Source organism: Copadichromis virginalis, linkage group LG4 (assembly GCF_057382275.1).
Source record: "Copadichromis virginalis isolate Kocher_CV1m ecotype Utaka linkage group LG4, C_Virginalis_male_GT1.1, whole genome shotgun sequence".
In the NCBI taxonomy this organism is placed as follows: Eukaryota; Metazoa; Chordata; class Actinopteri; order Cichliformes; family Cichlidae; genus Copadichromis; species Copadichromis virginalis.
Genome location: NC_140621.1, coordinates 28,893,167 through 28,912,289, shown reverse-complemented (window position 1 = coordinate 28,912,289; position 19,123 = coordinate 28,893,167). Strand labels below are relative to the sequence as shown.

The following is a 19,123-nucleotide window of genomic DNA, read 5'->3' as shown; positions in this document are numbered from 1 at the left end:
GACGCTCGGACAAGGCAGGAATGAACACACACAGACTAAAAGCACACAGGAGGTGATCAGGGGAAGTGGAAACACATGGGGAAAAACAGCTGACACAAATGAACATAATGACATGCAGTAGAAGAGTAAAACTTCTACTCTTCAATGAACACAGGAACACATGACCTCTTCAAATTAAAACAGCAAATACAATGAGACAGACATGACAACATGAACAACAAATGATATGCAGACATGAAACACATAGGACAGGGGAGACTTAATACAGGGGTAGAAAACACAAAGGGAAACTAACAAACAAAGAACTATAATGACAACCTAGGCATGATAGAATGAACTTAGAAAACCTAAAGGACTTAAACATAACAAACTAAAACCAAAACGCTGATCGTGACATAAATTCAAGAAGATAGCAGAAGCCCAAAACAATCTTCTCTGAGGCCAGACTCACTTTCTAGCATAGTGTGCTTTTATGTTTTAAATTACACAGTCTGGCGTACTGTCTGTTTCCCTGCCTTGTAGTCCAACATTATCTCTTTCTTCCTCATAAACACCGAAACATAAAGCCAATGCAGCGTGTCTTACCGTCGAGTTAAAGCGCAGGTGGCAAATGTTGCAGGAGATAATCTGTTTCTTCTTGAGTGGCTGTGGAACACCGAAAGTGTGGTTGATCACAGCCTTCTGGACAGGGTCCATCTGAGAAACAGAAACACATGACAAGTATAAGCTATATTAGTTCTATATAATTTTATTTTCCCAAATGATAGAAGCTACTTTGTTTCAGAGGTGAGGTGAGGTTAGTTCCCATAAAGCCAACATTCAATCTTCAGTGTAAGCATTTGTTTAAATCAGAAAACAGCATGACATGACTTGATGTCTAAGCAGTTTCAGCAGCTACCGCAGATTATACACGAGGGCGCATGTTCTGGTCACAGAGTGCAAGACACAAGAGCATCTTACCAGTTAGCCTTTTGGGAAATTGTTGAGATATATGATCCAAATGATAAGTCTTCATTTTTGTTTCCGTTTTTTTTTTTGATATGACCAAGTTAGATTTTTTGCTTTATGACTTAAGTGTACTAGTAAAATCGTCCCATGATCTGTTGCGGTTTTGAGGTTGAACCCGAGATCCTGACATTATGTTCTGATCAAACTTGAATTCTCCCAAGTTGCATGTTTTTTATGAATTCATAGATGCAGAAATCTTTAGTGTATAGTGCAATACAACAAATTCACTTTCCTTTAAAGGTGGCGAGTTGTGCATCAGTGTGGATATTCTCTTTTCCAACTCCAAACTATCTTTACTCTCAGGCTCCTCTAGAGCAGCCCTGCATGATTCATAGATCAATGTAATCCTTATTAGGCCTTGGTCCAACCCCTAAATTCATCCACTAGTCACTCTGCCTTTTATGCCAGCTTTGATTGGCTTCCCCCTGGTAAACAAATAAACAGCAGGTAAATGGGAAGTCCTCACAGCCACAGCTGTATGCCTGCGATAGATCATACAGAGCAAGGGATAGAAAAAAATATTCCCAGCTCTGTATGGGAATAGGAATAGAAAAAAATATCAATAGACAGTCTGAAGTCCGGGCGTTTGACTCAAGAATTATGTTTACATACTCTGACCTCATTATTTGGAGCTTTGGCCATGGTTCTTATGAGCTTTATTATAAGAACAGACTAACAGGATATACGGATGGCAGAAAATAAGGAAAACAAGGAAAAGCTATTTTTGAATACACAAGATGGAAATAATAATAATAAAAAAACTGGAAAGCATTAAATGTTACTGATGATAAGGTAATGTTAGAATCAAAAGGCAACCCATTTCTGCTGTGGGATCACCACAGTCTGAGCTCTTGCTGTGTGCAACCAGAGGGCATGGAGAATACTCCTCACATGAAAGTCAAAGCATACCACTATTAATAAAAATATATTAAATGTAAAAAGAAACAGAGAGTATATTTCAGTGACAGCTGAGCTTATGAAATGAAACTGAAACAAATTAAAAGGTTACTCTGTAATGTCAGCATGAGGCTGCCTTACCCTTTAATGTAAAGAGAATAACTCGGTTCCTGTCAGCACGTGATACAGATTTTCTGATCATCAGTAGCTCTTTGGCCTACATACACGGAACATTACCAGAGGCTTTATTTTGATTAAAGATGCTCATTAAGAGTCGTACTGCTAAACTCCTTCTGATGCACTAGACGAGGGCAAACTTCATTTTGAAGAGATAAGGTGACAGGGCGCCACCTTATTATGCATGCAAGCTAATTACTGTAGTCAAGCTGCTGGTGAACTGCCAAACTGAAGGAGAGAAATTAGACTATTGTAAGTATAAAAGTAAATACGCTTTTTCTTATGCTTCCCAAAAATATGCTTAGCTGCTGTTCAATAAAAAAGGAAGAAAAATTAAATAAATCAAAGATAACTAAGATCAAAGGGTTTTCCATCTCACTTTGTTAAAGTGCAACTGTGGTTTGGTGGAATTACTACAACAGTAGTGACATACTGTGCAATATTCAGCGAAGGAGTTAATAAAATAGTAATACTAAAGAACAAAAAATGGCACAATCCCTAAAAGAGTTTAGATGGCCTTGAATGAACTCAAGTTATTTCTCGATAGATAATATGTTACTCCTCCAAGATTTCGTTATTTTTCTACCTAAGAAATGCAACTTCCAGGGTAAACACCACTTTCTAGTACCACATGCTGCATTTCTGCTTGTTGTAAATCAACTGATTGTATTCACTGATTGCAATTTGCTATTGGTATTGTTTTTTTTAATCTCCCAATTTTTGTACACCTGAGTTTTTGAGAATTCTAAAGTAAAGATGAAAACACAGTTTTCCCCTCATAGAAAGCTCAGATCTATTATTTTTCAAACTTGCTGGATGTAATTTTTTTCTTTACTTAAGCACAAAAGACAAGAGATGTTTTGCTGCTGTCACATCGACTTTGACTAAATTAAGTAACTGCTTCTGTGTTTGGATGACGATCTTGATGGGTTTCAGGTATGAAACACCACCTCACACAAACAATCACCTTTTCAATTTGAATGAAAAGATGATGCAGAACCGAGATGATCCTTATCCTTTAGTGAGTTACACTTTTGTGTGTTGTATTGCAGCGGTGATATTAATGGGGGAAGTGTGGTGCTTAAACTGTTAGATAAATCAACACCTACACCATAAGAATCTACAGGGAAAAGAGTTTCTTCTTTATGAATGTATTTTCATTGTAATCTCCAAAACTTCACTGCTTAAACTTTATGAGTCATTGCAGCCCACAATGAAGTGTTTACTGCAGAAGGTTTTAGACAGACTAAAACTGTTTTAACTGCCTATGAAGAGACAGCAGAGAGTCCCAGAACACCATACTATAAACAGCAGGGTGAAACCTGAGGCTTCATTATAAGATCTGCATTCCACAGTGACAGCTGATTTCACTGGGGAACCTTTCAGCGTGGTATCACATATAACAATCACCTTGGATCTTGCCCCAGGCTTGTACAGGGTCTGACCCACTCTATTCCTCAGCTCGTTTGAGAGAAGGGTCTCCGGAGGGACGGGGAGATCACTCTTCACACACTGAATGATACCGCTACGCTTACTGAAACTACACTGGTGGCTGTGCTGACAGCCTCACCTGCCCAGAGATCAAAGAGTGTTGGCGTGCTCATGGCATACTGCTTTGCTTTGTTTCTGGCACATAAGGTTAAAAAACATCAGACTCTTCCACACTGCAAAAAAACCAAAAAACTGTGCCATGTCCAAGGTAGCTGCCTCTTCTGCAAGGATAGAGTCTATTTACTACGGCTTCCTCATGGCCAGGTGTGAAAAGGAATATAAACACATCTGACAATGAAACCTTCGTGCTGCAGGTACATCTCTCCCTCAGGGCTCTTTACCATTGTTGCTTTATTTTGGTTTCCTCTACATGACACAGAGATATCTTTGGAAGCAAATGGCTGTTTCCTTTTACCAACTGTAGCCTGACCAAGGTAAACCTAGCTCTTCCTGCTGCCCTCTGTCCACCTTAGAAAAGCAGGCTGCGCACAGCCGTTTGTTTTAGGAACTGAAGAATGTGTCCATTGTCTGTCTGCAGCCATCCTGAACCGACTGCTATAAATGCGTCTTTTGTCCAAGCCCTCGGTTCTCCCTGCCATCCTAGTGCAGACAGAACTTATCCTGCACCGGGTGGCTGAGTCCGTGATGGGCTTTCAGGGTAGATAGATAGAGACAGAGAGAGAGAACGAGACACACAAAGGGATGAGGAGTGAGGGTGGAGCAGTGGGAGGATGTAAGAAGGGACACCAGGGGAACCGGAGGATATTTGGTTTTGGAGACAGGTGCATTCATCTTCCCTCCTGCACACGTCTGGGACAACGTGTGCCTTATCAAGGCTAAGAGAACCTGGGGCTTCTTGTTGAATGGACTTTGTGATTAATGCCACAGCTGCACTGTCAGACTGTGTATTATGGGGGCTAATCATCTCCTCCCGTGACTGAAGCGACACTGATTTGATGTTATTTCCGTGGTTATCATAATTTCTGCATTGTGGTTGTGGTAGATTCCAAGTCCTACTGCGAGTTGTATTCTATTTAACAATGGCAGACTGAACAGCATTGCGACTCAGTAAAAACGATTTCCTTTGTACTACCTTGCCGCATTCATTGGTAATCTACTGCCTTTTCCGTCTCCAATAGCTTTTACTTATATGGATGCTTTTATTTCTCTAATAGGGAAGCATAATGTGCAAAACTAAAACCCCAAATTAGAATGGTGAGGCACAGACATTGGTTGGAGAATAAAAACAGCAATTTTTCCATTGAAACACAAGAGAAACACAGACAAAACACTGACAGACACCTACCCCACTGCCTCCACCACTAATATAAATACATGAGGTTTTAGAGGAGTGAATGTTTACCACGCTGCTTTTGCTCAATCCTCCACAGGGCAGTATAGCCGACTTCATGACCCAAAGCAGTAGGCGGTTGAACAAATGAAAAAAAAAAAAGCTGCACTTTTCACACAGGCTGGCAGCCCCCTACATACACAAATACACATCATAGAGCAAACATTTATGTCTCATCCACCCCATCACACATGTCCTCCATTGTAAAGAACCAGCCAGACAGACAGATGACTGAATCTCCCTCTTTCTCATCCTACTTTTTATATGTACAGTTTCAAAAGGTGTAAAAGTGTATGCAGGAGCTAAATCTCTAGCTTATACTCCATTTACAGACCACAGAACTGGAAATAGTTTCATATTGCAATGAAAGGACTGAAAACACTTGCACACTGTGGCACACAGGATCAAAGAAATCAAAAAATGCTTGCACACATACACACTTGAAATGACAATGACCACAGTGCTGGAAAGTAAAGGATCAAAGATATAAGCTTTTAATTCCAGAGACTGAGCCATCAGAGTCAGTGTGCTTGAAAACTGAATGGTTTGTGGGTGATGTTTGAAACAGAGGCTATTTTTACACATAAACTGCAATCCTGAACTTCCCTAGACATTACCTAATGTTACCTATTTCTTAAGGCCATCATTTTCATTTGCAGCAGATAATTTTTCAGGTCTTCCACATCTTGTTTTTATCTCCCACTTGTCCAGTTTCCACAGATTGTTTAAGCTTGCAATGCTTTTCTTTGTGAATCATCTTTTTGGTGGAAAAATACTATTTTAAGCCTTTCAAACTATGTTATATTTGACCTTTTCAATAAAGAAATGGGGAAAAAACTGTGTTTCTGTGTCTCAAATGTAAATAAAATGTCAATCAAATGTATTTACAAATACACACTTGCATTATTTTAAACAATGCCTGCATGTCTACTCAATTTTACATTTCAAACCAAAATAAATCAAATATAGTGACACAATTCACCAAAGCAATATTCAGAGGTCAAACCTTGCTTCATTAAAAACTGTAACCTAAAGCTAGGATAAAGCCTGGGCACAGCACTGGAGGCTGTGGTGTAGCAGGAAAAGTATTGATATAGTGACAAACAGAATAGGTAGCAATAATGACACAGCTTTATAGGCCTGTATTTCTTTGTAACACCCCCTGATATAAACAGAGTTGGCATGAGGGGCATATTGACACAAAAATGATGAAGTATGTGTACAAGTACCCCGACCCTTATACCATAAAAATATGCCTCATGCTGCCACAGAGAACGAAATCAGGCTAATATGTCTTCTGTGTGTTGTCTTCTAATCAATACCCTTCAGCGTGTGATTTTTTTTTGTAGCTGATTAGATTTAAAAAAAAAAAATTGGCCTTGCCTCAAATTCTGTGTAACTTTCAAAGTATGCTTTGAAAGATGAGACAAAATGTTAAACTGTTTTTTTTTACAGAGTATTGCTGACATTGAACATTGTTCTCAAATGACTTCAACATCTTATTTTTCAGTCCATTTTTTTTCTAAAAGTAAGGTTTATTATGACTAGTACCCACTAGACCCACTAGACTCACCGTATTAAAGTTAGGGAACAGGCTAAGTGGGGAGGATCCATTGAGTCTGAAGGGCAGGAGGTGTTTGAGGTCGAGCTGAGGCTGCAGAGGTCGTCCTGGGACGGGGAGGGAAGCCAGAAGCGGGCTGCCCTGGGCCGATGTACCTGGACAACACAACAAGACTGATGTTAGAAGTTAAGAAGCATTATGAAATGTTCACATGAGAGATATTTCTGTCTCAGTGCAACTGTAGGAGAGCAACTACACTGCTGGCTACGAAGGGGACAAACGCAGTGCTCAGGGGAGGCCTGACTTTGATTTATTTGATACCAGAGGCACCATTACACCTCCAGCTGTCACCAAGCACTCACTGTGAAACTTGTTTGTATGTGTACACTTCCATTTGTGACTAGGCAGGCGCTTGTACTTGGGACAACACAATGTGTTTAAAGACGTACCTGTGTGTTTGAGGGTGGATGGGCAGTGTTAAATACCCCAATCACCTCAACTATCCATACTCATCCCCCCCAAGGACACTCACCTGCCCCTTATGTACATGCACACACATACACATAAACACATTATTTAATTACTGATTTATTGGCTAAGAAAAGGTGCCTGCAAGAGGGGAAGATAGGAGTTATCAGATTTCAAATGGATCAGGGATGAAGAGATTTCTAATTTTCCGCCTGGCTGCATTTCAGTAGACCGGTGTGCTCAGCAGTGTGCAGGCACTTATCCCAGCAACAGGATCAATCATTCGATGTCAGCTGCGGGTCACGGCGGCCACCTGAAAGTATGCCTATCATGTGAGCTGTTGTGCCATACACATTTATACTGAGGTAGTCGCACACAGAAAAAAAAAAAAACAATCACCAACTGTAGAAAAACATCAGCACCACAGAAATACAAAAGCTTGACAATAAAAAAGAATCCTTTAACTCTTTCCCCAATAAAGACGACATTTGAAGACATCCCGTGTACTATTTTCACACCTCAGTATGTATCAGTGAAGATGTGGTTTGACAACCATTAAAAGGGTTTCTAGGATTTTCCCAGGATAGCTGCATAGGCATACACCACCCTCACTAACCTTTGACAATAAAACATTAAAAGTAATGGAAATTATTAAGATCTTTGGTCCATATCTAACTATGTAATTACATAACTATATACATTGTCCAATATCCTACACATCCAGTACATGATTCTTTTAGCATCAGCTTTGAACATCATTGCTAGAAAGACTAGACTGGATAAAATACAGAGCTATTCCACTCACAGATCACCAGAAGACTGCTCAAACACTGCTACAAAGCCATCACACCCAACAAAATAACAGAAGCTGTCAAAATAAAGCGCAGTTGGTGCTCTGCAAAATTTTGTGTTGGTTTTTTTCTTGCTTGTTGTGGCATCTTTGTAGGACCTTTTTTCTCTCAAAATTGCTGTCAAGGTTGCGGTACGATGTTGATATAGCTGTATGGCTTGTGTAAAGCGCGGAACACAGTGATAGATGGGGAATCTGTCAGTAGTCTGGCCCATGGCTTTTTGCGGCTTGGCAGGATTGGCAGTTATGTGTGTATTTGGTGGGTGGGGGGCTGAAACACTAAAGCCTTGAGCATATGCTCCTCAGCACTGGGCTCAGGCCTGCCTTTGCCATGTGTGGGATCTCCTCTGCAGTCTGTCTGACACTGAAAGAGTCAGCACAGGACGGACGCAGCCTACAGACACGTGGGCAGCAGCCGGCAGGGGATCGCTCCTACTCGCAACATTCACAATCACACAGAAAAACAAGGAAAAGCTGAGTCTTCTCTTGGCAGGACTATCAGAGGAGAAAAAAAAGCTGGGCTCGCAGGGAGGACAGTTATCAGCTGATAGTGCTTCCCCACCTCTATGTGACTCCCTAGGCAGCTTATTAAATCAGGGGCTGGCTGTTTGCCTCTTTGGATGATAACACTGCAATGGACGCACAGCCTGAATCCTGGCATGTACGACAGCAAGCGAGGGAGTGTGTGCGCTCGGCTTGCATGTACTAGATGAGAATCAAACATACACAGTAAGACATATAAACAAAACTGCCTACGCACATCTGAAAACAAATAGCTCCGAGGGCAAGCGGGAAGTCAACACACACACAAATACACACACACACATAAAATCAAACAAGGTATAATTTTGCACTTGACGCATATTGTACGGGATTTTACTAGAACTACTTTTTAAAGCAAGTACATCCCCATTTCTTGTGTTTGTGTGTGTGTATGTTAGTAAGGACAGTGGATTTATTTTTCTTTTAGCCTTCTACTTCCGTTAACCTCCCATCACTCTGCAAATGTTCCACTCATGTGCGTGTTCCTCTACATATGAGTTTGCATGCATATGTGGTTAGGTGCACATATGCTCTTTCTGTCCAAAGTTATGTCTGCATCAAGGCTTAGATTTATTTATGCCTCACTTGTGGCCCAGACAACCACTGGCAGTTGAGGCAAGGCCTGAAACCAAATGTCCAGCCTCGTTCTCTCTCCCAGATGACTTTGCTAACGGATCTGACTGTCTCTGCCAGTCCTTCCCCAGGCAGGCTCCCTCCTCCTCCTCCTCCCATCACAACAGCGCATTCCTCCCTCTCATGACTCACTGGGCTTGGTTACACAACAGCCACCGTCACATTGTATCTACTCGGATATGTGTGTTTGTGAGGCGCATTTGAGTCGTGGAATTCAAGCAGCGATTTTTCAATTATTTTCTACATGCACACCTGAGAAAAATAATGGATTCTAATGTATACATGCAGGCACACTGAGCCGTCCCTCTTTCACGATTGCAGAATTAGCCCTTCAACCCCCAAGTCCTTCTACTGTAATCCTCTTGTCAGTACTCCAGTGCTCTCTTAGGTTTCTGACAAATTGCCTTTTCTCACATCTAAATACCCCATCTCTCCTCAGTGCTCTGCATATATTCTCACTGCTGAGCAGAAAAGGGAAAAAAAAGTAGAGGGTCTGGGAGGAGAGAAAACCTTTCTATTTGTGGCCCAGTGTAATTATGTGGATAGCTGCTGGCACAGCAGGGTCTTGAAGTTCGGTGAGTGGATCTCCACCTTCTTTTTCTCCATACTGTTGTTGTCCAAGATGACATACAATTTCACCTGAGATCAACTTGCTCCAAGCAGGTGCCCTTTAAGGTTGGACATACGATGATTGATTCACCCTAATTGACCCAAGCCTTTAATTCAATCTCAGATATCACAAAACTGGGCTGGCAACATTTATTCCAAATCTGCAAGGTTAACTAATATTAGTATCTAAATTTTAGGGTTTCATTAAACTTTGTCCTCAGCCCTCAGAAGCTGAATAGGAAACTGTACTGCTGTAGACCTCTAAGGACCCTCATGACAGTGGATGTACAGTTGGTATAAAGAGACAAAACAGTACATGACCATTCTTGCTGACAAGCTCTCCAGTTCACAACTCAAAGGTTAGACTAAGAGAAACAAAAAGTCTTATTATGAAGTTTCCTATGGAGCTTGGTGGAGAAGGAAACATGATGAAATCCTTTGCTTAAGAACATTTTAAAAGAACATTTTAAAAGAACATATCAGAGATGTATTTGTCCAAGTCTCCAGTTTTGCATCATTTTTATTTTTTCTTTGTAGAGACGTGATTGTGGGATCACTGGAGTAAAAACCTTTACTTTACAATTCCACATATGATTTCCACATATTTAGAGGACATTGTGTACCACATCCCTGATGCTCAGCTGTGGCTGCCTGCTGAGTAACAGTCAGATTGTCAGTAAGACCTTCATCATTAGGCCTCTGATCTGATTATCCAGCTGTGATGATGAATATCTACATATCTGAACTTAAATGAACATGGATTTGCAAGGGAAATTGCTGACTGGTGAATTGATGAGCACTAAGTGCAGGCACAACGTGAACATAATTACACTGAACCATGCGGATGCTTCTTTTGTCACTTGCCAAGTACACATTATAACCTCTCTTTTGATGATGTTTAGCACGGTCTTCATAATTCAGTCAGTGACTGTAGCCTTCATGTTCCTAATACGCACACAGTCGAGTTCTGACACGCACACTCAGAGTCATAACACGATGTGGCTCATTGTGCATCTGCCACACTGTTGCCACACTGTTTCACCATCCCCCAGTCGCCCTGCGAACTTCCCAGCGGCTGCTGCCCTGCCTCAGAGGTGCTGATGGGACTAGATCTGACAGCATAGGAAGAGGCAACAACTACAACTCTGTGTAAAAATAGAGAAGTGGAGCTTTTTAGTTACAGTAATGTAACTAATAGAACATCTTTTTCACTGTGGTATGAAGTAACCCAAGACATGCTATGCATACAAACGACTGCTTCAACTGCTCTATGCTTGGAAACTGTAAATCAGGCTCATAGTGTATTAGAGGTTCACAGCTATTTGAGGGCACAAACTGACATTGCGCTGCCCCTGGATGTCACTGACAGACAGAAAGAGACAAAGATTGGAGAGAGAATCCAGGAGTGAAAGAGATAAGTAACTCCTAACAGCCAATTAGCTTCTACTCGGTCAGGTGGTGGTGTGGGGGCCACTGAGGGAACTATTATAGTCTGGACAAGAACATTAAATACAATCAGCTTTAATTAAAGATCCCCACTCCCCCACCACCCGCTCCTTTAGTTATGCTGATAATCTGCAAGATAAGCTGAGAGATGTGGCTGGACTGATTACATGAACCACTAAACAGATCATGAAGGAACTTCACTTAGCAATCCATTAAGCCAATTTGACCATTTCCTCAGCGTGAAATACGATGACCTGTATGCTTCTGTCCATCATGATACGAACACTAGTATTACAACTATGAGCTGCAACTGTTTTTGCTTTCAACCAGACCTTTTGGAGATTGTTATGTGTGTAAGCAATTTCTGTGTTTCAGCGAAAGTAGAATATATTCTCAGTGGCATGCAATTAATTTTTTTCCCTCTCCAAAGAACCCTCTCATTTTAGCTCCCCTGCTTCCCATCTCTCATTTTTCCACCTTAGCTTAAAGCTTTTTAAATTTATTTATTCGAATTATGTTTTTGCTCTTTTTTTCGGGGTCGCTTGGCTTGCCGTGCTGGCTGCACTGTGGCTAGATATTATGCACTGAAGTGTGTAAGTTGATAACTGTTTGTGCTACACACGGCAGTTTGTATTTCAGTGTGTGTCAGAGCCATATATAGTTTAGAAGGTAAATATGTACAAGGAATATTTGAACAGTGCAGAGTCCCAACTCTTTGATTTCTGATGTCTGAATGGTGAGGTGTGCTTGTCCACTAAGAATTTTTATGAGTATTAAATTCAATCTCAGCACAGTTGCTTCTTTTATATTTTAAGCTAATCTACTCATTAAAAAAAAATCTTTCATATTTAGTTTTGGCCTCCTTTCCCCTTCTTTACTCTGGATTGCAGAAGGTGGCAGCCTGCTCCATGTGGCCTGATTATATGCAAGGCTAAGCACAGTTTGACCCCCGACTGAAAATAGAGCATGCTTAGGAAGAGAGATGACTTTATAACTTTTTTTCACATGCAATTTTAGAGGAAATATTCAAAGTCAGACCGTGAAAGTTTTGCGTTTACCTCTCTGTCAACCCCAGAGCCTCACCTGTACTCAGCTAGCCTTACTGTCCTACTTCACTGGGGTCATTTCTGTAATTACCAACACAAAATGAAACAATGTATGAAGTAAGTTAAGAATGCAAAACATTTTTAATGTTTTATAGGCCTCAGGCAGTTCTTTTATAGTTTAAATAAAGGTATAGAGAGAGCAATTTTTTGTCAATAAATAAAATATGATCTGAGATTTTTCTGGGGTACAGCCTTTGGCTTCAGCATCAACAGTGCTTCATCAGACAAACATACTAACCAAAGCCTGGCTTTGCTGTAATTTGTTTATTCATATTCCATTCTAAAAGTACAAAAGAACAAAATTCGCTTAATTGTCTGTAATTTGTGTCTTTTTTAATATTACGGTGTTATAATAATAATAGCTAGTCATGTGTGAAATTATAATATCTCAAATGTTCTAGCTAGTGGCAGGTTGCAAGCAATTATTCTTAAATTTCACATTCAATCTAAAACATCAGAAAGGCTTTCAGGAGTGTGTTTAGGTTTACAGTATTTGGCTCCATTGTGAGTCGTGGGGGCCCAGTAGCAGGACCTTGTGGAGATGCTTCTTCTCCTGGGGTGTGTCTGTAATGAGTTCTGTCAAGCAGTGAGCTGTGCTCTGCTACCAAACCCAACCTGAGCAGAGGCAAGGCCCATCTGTCAAGCAGAGACGATAAGCCCGGAGCCATCAAGAGACAAATTGCTCGGCTTCCCCACTGTGAGACCCTACGAGGCAGTCTTCTAAAGGCAAGCAGCAGAGATGCTTCTGATTCCTGATGCTACACGGGAAAAAGGAGGCGGAGAAGGAAAATATCAAACACATTCATTTATGCAGATGGTGCCGTTGGCCAGTCATTGCTCTGGTGCAGCAACAGCAGCTGTACACAGAACTTCAGTGTGACTAAAAACCAGAAAAAAAGCAGGAAAGAAACATTATTTTTGTTTCTTTGCTTTTAAGCCGGAGGGTGAGCTGCTTTAATAAGTCCCCCACACTTCTCTTAATCCCATCACTTTGGTTTTCAAAAATAATGACAGCTGTTGGACCTTTCCATTTAGATGAAAACAAAACTAACTTTAATAAACAGATAGAGCTGGAAAGGTGAAAACAATCAAAGGTAAAATTTAAACATATGTCTGAGAGTCAACATTAACCCCCTCGCCATCCACCATCATTACCGTGAATGACATTACTCCAGTTTAAAGAGTCACGTTAAAAAACAAACAATACTGAATAAAATAACTTGAAGTTGTGCCATGCTCCTAAATATGCAAAAACCTTTGGCTAGAAGCAGTGCAGGATTGACAGGAACTCCGATAAGGTTCATTTCCACAGCAAATTGAATCATTTGTGGAAGCGGGATTAAGTACATAGTTTTTTACAGGAATAAATATCAAGCTGGTCAACCAAGCGTCACAAAGCTATCATGCCAAGTGTGACAACTCATTATAAATTGATTACGGTAGATATGTGAGCCGGACTGTTTGGATCTTCAAGTAAGGAAGATGCCTTGTAAAAGAGTAAAAAAGGACAAGACAGAGGCAGCTTTCTAATTTTAACTCCCCAGCTGATGAGAGATGCAAGAGATGAAACATTCACTCAGACACTAAGATGCGGGACTAAAGGTGGTTATGAGGCTATGACGAAAGGGAAAAGAAAATGAAGTTGTAGCTATGTTAAACACAGTGGAACTATCCTCTGCTGAATTCCCCACTAGACGAGCATCAAGTTGCATCGCACACACACACACACACAGAGGAGAAAAGCCCTTCACAATTAATGATTCATTTACAGCCGCAATTCGTGTGAGATTTGTAAGAATCGCAGGCAAGAACATTCCCTTTATTTATATAAATGACAACAGCAAAGTGCTTGCAGAGAGAATTGTACTGTACGTTTCTTGTATATTACATTCATTGTTATGCAAAAGAGCTTCTGCAAAGCAGGTTGAATTTGCAGTCAGTAAATTGCTTTGCAGAGAAGATTTTTTTTCTTGCCATCAAATGGACCCGTGATTATCTAAATCCATTCCACCTGAATTTGTTTTTCACAAAATGTCTCTTTCCTCACTCATTCGCCTTTTACTAGGGTCTTTGTTTTAGACATTTCGCATAACACACCTAATTTAAATTCTGCTATCAGGCAAGTGTCTACGGCCAAATTAAAACTTAATGGAAATGTGTACTGGCTATAAAAATACAAAAGGTTTCCTGTTCGTTTTAAGTCTTAGCTGTAAGGCCAAATCATTTTTATCTTCTTTTACCACATGCACATAACAGGAAAGTCTTATATTATTTGAGAAGGAAAAGTGCAGTTACATCAGGGGAGTAAACGTGGCTAAAAAAAAGAAAGAAAAAAAGTCCTCCAACTGTTAGCACAGTGATAATTCATTCACAGCTCACTTACTTTAATGAAGGTTTGAGAAAAAACAAACTCAGTAGCAGCTCAAATATAATTTAAACCAGATATGCAGAAAGAACTGATATCTTTGATGATTGAACAGATGGAGTTTTTTCAGTGACCTAGTGTCCACATCCAGGTAAAAAGGTTAGCTGAAGAATGTGCTGGTGTTAAAAGCCAATTACCCCTGGCTGCTTTGGAAAGTACCATCACTCGCAATCAGTAGCGACCTTGGGAATTGAACTAGCTAATTTTGCCCAACCTGGGCTCTAATTGTTTCAAATCAGCCTCATGCCTCAGCATCACTGCCAGGCTAATTGCTCATGAGCGGGAAGATTAATCTACAGAAGCACATCTGTGGGACTTAATTTACGGGTCGCAGTGCCATGCCTTGTGGATCCATTAGACTCATTTGGTTTTCAATCCTGTACAGCATATGCAGCTAAACAAAGGTGAAACAATGGTGGGAAATTGCCAGGGAACAAGCAAACACAAGACACACACTGCTAAATATTTGTACATAGTCAGATTCACGCAGTGCACAGCCCTGGTTGTCGATACGCGTAATGCATAGATACGCGTAATGACGACAGTACCAGCATCCGTGAACATTAGCTTATGCGAACGAGAGTGGTTTTTGAATTGGACATCAGACAGTACAGCTGTACTCCTCCCCAAAATGAGCCGTCCCTTATCAAGTTCCTCCCTAAACACCTGCTAATGAAGGACAAAACTCAGCTAGGCTCAGACACAGTAAACAGATTCGTACAAAGCAGGAAAAGCATCACTGTGTGACAAAGGTCAGCACTAAACCTGAAAAAAGATCAGTGATTGGATTGTGAGCCACTTTTAGCCTGAGAGAGGACAGGCCGTTCAGGCTCTCTGAAGAGAAACAGCTGCAAGTTGCAAATTGGAAAGCCTTTGTGAGAAAGGGCTCTGCCCTTTGTTGTCTCCTTCCTCCTCTCCTCAAAGAGCTGGCATGCAGATGTCTCCTCTCATTCCTCGCGTGTAATTACAAAGATGGGAGAAGAGCATAAAAGGATCATTCCTGATATGGCATTGTACAGCAGGCGGCGCACACCCGGCAGCTGGCATGTTTTTAAATAGAATTACTTCACTTTCAAAGCAAAAGACTTAACACTGCACTCCTCTGCTGCAGCCACTTATTTCCTTTTGATTGTTCAATATGACGTAGCAGACAGGATAATACGATTGAAAACAATCAATGTGATCACCAGTGGTGGTGGTACATACCTTCAACTCTAGTTATAGAGTGCTCTTGCTTTGCCTGGGTGCAGAGAGGAGACATGGGACTGAGCAGATAAGGATTCTTATCAGAACATGTGCAGGTGTTTAGTGGAGCAAGGCTATAACAGGATTCTTAAGTTACTACTGGCTGGCAGGATTTCATTTGATGGCAGAAGTAGGAAAAGAAGTGCAGATGGATGGTGAGGTGGAGGTACAGAATGGCGTGAGCTGGTGGCCTGGGTGTTATAATTGTGAATCCCCCCCAGAGTGCCGCAGTACCGCATGTCTTTGACACCTGCTGGTGTGGTGATAAGAAGTGAAAACCAATCACTCCAGCTACCCGCAAGCCCCAACTGGCAGCTTGCTGCCTCTCAGCTTGCTACTCGGGTATTTCTCTCAAATATAACTGGCTTTCTGTTATAGGTCAGCTCCCTCTGTAGGCTGACACCTCAGGATCGGAAAACCAGAGACGAGAGGTGAGGTTATAGGAGGGGAGACTACTAAAGGACAAGCGAGATGCTCATTAGTTTACAGTAAGCCCAAGTAAAGGGTTATATACCACAGAACCACCTCTATCTATCTATCTATCTATCTATCTATCTATCTATCTATCTATCTATCTATCTATCTATCTATCTATCTATCTATCTATCTATCTATCTATCTCTTATCCAATTCACTGCTACAGGAGAAGCCTAATACAGCTGTAATAGGGCAAAGACAGGGACAGGGTACACACTAGACGAGTTGCCATTCTAACAAAGAAAGAGACAATCACTGACACCTATGGCCAAATTAGAATCACTAATTAACTTAACTTCATGGATCTCTTCAGACTGTGGGAGGAAGCCAGAAACCCAAAGAGAACCCACACAAGCTTGAGGGAAACATGTAAACGGCACACAAAAACTCCTCAGTCGCTCCAGGATTTTCTTGCTGTTAAGCAACAGCACTAACCACTGCTTCACCATGCTGCCCTGTTATTAAACAAGGATGAGTTTTTTTTAATCTCAAAACAAATGGATAGGTCTTGTCCTCACTTCTTGTTTACAACCAGAAATTGTAACCAGTTCTACCATTGTAAAACAGATTAAATGGTCGTGATATGCTACACTAAGTCCACCCACCATCGCTGGTGGCAACTGTATGACAATTATCCCTCCCTTAGTCCTAAAGAGAAAACTGAACACTTTATAACAAACCAGGAAAAATCCAACCTATTGTACTGATGACAGAAGAGCAGTTTTTATTGCACTGATCCAAGCGTGCTGTTGTTGTGAAACATTGTGCATGCAGAGTGGAGGTCTAACCTCAGGTAACGAGCTTATGAAACTTTAAATTGAGACAAAGTCACCAAATTTAAGTGGTTTTGAAAAAAATAAACAGTTTAAATGTAGAAAGAACAGTTATAGCTCTCTCTTACTCTCAAATTATTTGGGGTTAGTTGCTTTTTCTCCCAAAGTAACTGAACCAGGGTTTATTTCATGCAAACAACCTATGACTGAGAGTAGCAAGACTTAACCTACATTAACTTAAAGATAACTCATCATCATCACTGTGTTCTGTGTGTTTCACTGAGAAGGGTGTGCACATAAATGAGTGAGTAATTGTTTTCCTTTGGTTCTCAGAGCACTGGTGGAACACTCTGTTCTGCCATCTCACCACAAATTCAGTATGGAGGGTCACTTCCTTAGTTTCCATATGAGGAACTCACAGGCCTTATATCCCTGTGAGGCAGGACCAACTACCCAAACATAAAAGTAGAAGCATAACCCACAGAGGAACTGTGACTTCATTCTGTGCTGAGGATGTCATTACTTTACTATGTCTCTAGTTTGTTTGATACTAAATTGAGGTTCAAAGTCTCATACATAAATCCTTAAAGAGTAGAGGTGGCCTTTGTTTATGTGAGCGAAATCCAACAAGTCTAAAAATGCAAAACGCCGTGTGGGGCAGAAGATCTTTGTGCCATTACGGACTCTCATTTCAAACTAACTTTATCGCCTGCAGAGGTCAAGGACGTGCAGTCTGCCTCTGAGTGAGTCCTTAGACTCTCCCGAGAGAGCGTTTCTCATTAGTCTGATTCCAGCTGAGGATTATAATGTGAATCCTTTGGATGAATCTTTGCTCGTCACAGAGAGACCATCAGCTGTTCCAGTCAACCAGTGCAGAGTCCTGAATTATTCATTTCCTGTTTACAGCAGGCGACAGGTGCGTGACCTCTGTGATGAGTGCCCTGGTGTCTGAGAGAAGAAGTGACAAGGGAAGGAAAGGAGGGGGGAAAGGAAGCCTCGGAGGGACAGAGCTGGAGATGAGGAGGACAGGGTGTGTGTGTGTGTGTGTGTGTGTGTGTGTGTGCGTTTGTGTGTGTGTGTGTGTGTGTGTGTGTGGGGGGGATTCAGAGTAAACTGCCAATTTGTAAGAACAGGTGCATGGTGAGGTTTGGAGTTGGTTTTGCTTTTCAAGCTATCACATTTTTTCATGCTTTTACTTTTAATTCCTTGGCAAGAATTAAAGCCTTTAGCAGATTTTTACCCTGAAAACACTGCAGTGATTTCCTGTTCTGTGGGATTTACGGCAAAACCCCTTATGTGAAACCGGCTGAAATGATGTGCAGGTTGCATCATTATAAATATTACGGAATATATTTTGAAACACTGACTATTTTAAAGATCATTTCTATACGCATCTGTTTTTACTTTTACAGTTATTCAACTTGGAAGGCATTTATTTCAACCAAGACCTTGTTCCGACAACTCATGAAGTCAGCCAAAGACCTGATTTAAGGAGCATAAAGATCAGAGAATAAAGGCTTCTTTACACATTTATTGGTAAGTTATTCAAGCAAATGGTACACTACGCACAGCCATCTTTGACTATACAGATTGGCTGTCAAAATTATAGTTAATATTTTGTGCATGAATTTGTGCATGAATTTTAATTCAAGACTTTCTATTCTATATTGAGCAGTGTTAACACATAAACATTGACCATTTTGTTCACTGGAAAGGTGATCATATTAGAAACTCCATCCATTCATCCCAGTCTAAATAATCATTCTCAGACCTCCCACTCCCCACCCACCAGCACTTCTGGTGGTACATCAAGGTGTTCCCATGTCAGCAAAGAGACAAGCTCTGTCAGACGTAGGACATGCCCAAAACACCTTACTTAAGAGATGCCCAAGAGGCATCGTAATCAGATGCCTAATGTGGAGAAGTATTTACTCTACTTTGAGTTCCTCATTCTCTCTCTCAAAGAGCCCAGACACCTTTATTTTACTTGGTAAAATGTGATTTAAAATTCGATTGTTATTCAAACAAAAACAAACTATGTACAAGCTCTCCTAAACAAAATA

At 40.9% G+C, this 19,123-nt stretch overlaps 1 protein-coding gene across 3 annotated transcripts in view; it reads right to left on the bottom strand.

Moving 5' to 3' along the window:
* Positions 1-19,123, bottom strand: part of znf385c (zinc finger protein 385C) — a 175,665-nt gene that overhangs the window by 22,411 nt on the left and 134,131 nt on the right. For all 3 annotated transcript variants that reach the window (XM_085454728.1, XM_085454729.1, XM_085454730.1), the window contains 2 exons: positions 6,498-6,640; positions 586-696 (listed from right to left, as the gene is read on the bottom strand). In XM_085454728.1, coding sequence (XP_085310854.1) covers positions 586-696; positions 6,498-6,640 — 254 coding nt within the window. The remainder of the gene's footprint in view (positions 1-585; positions 697-6,497; positions 6,641-19,123) is intronic.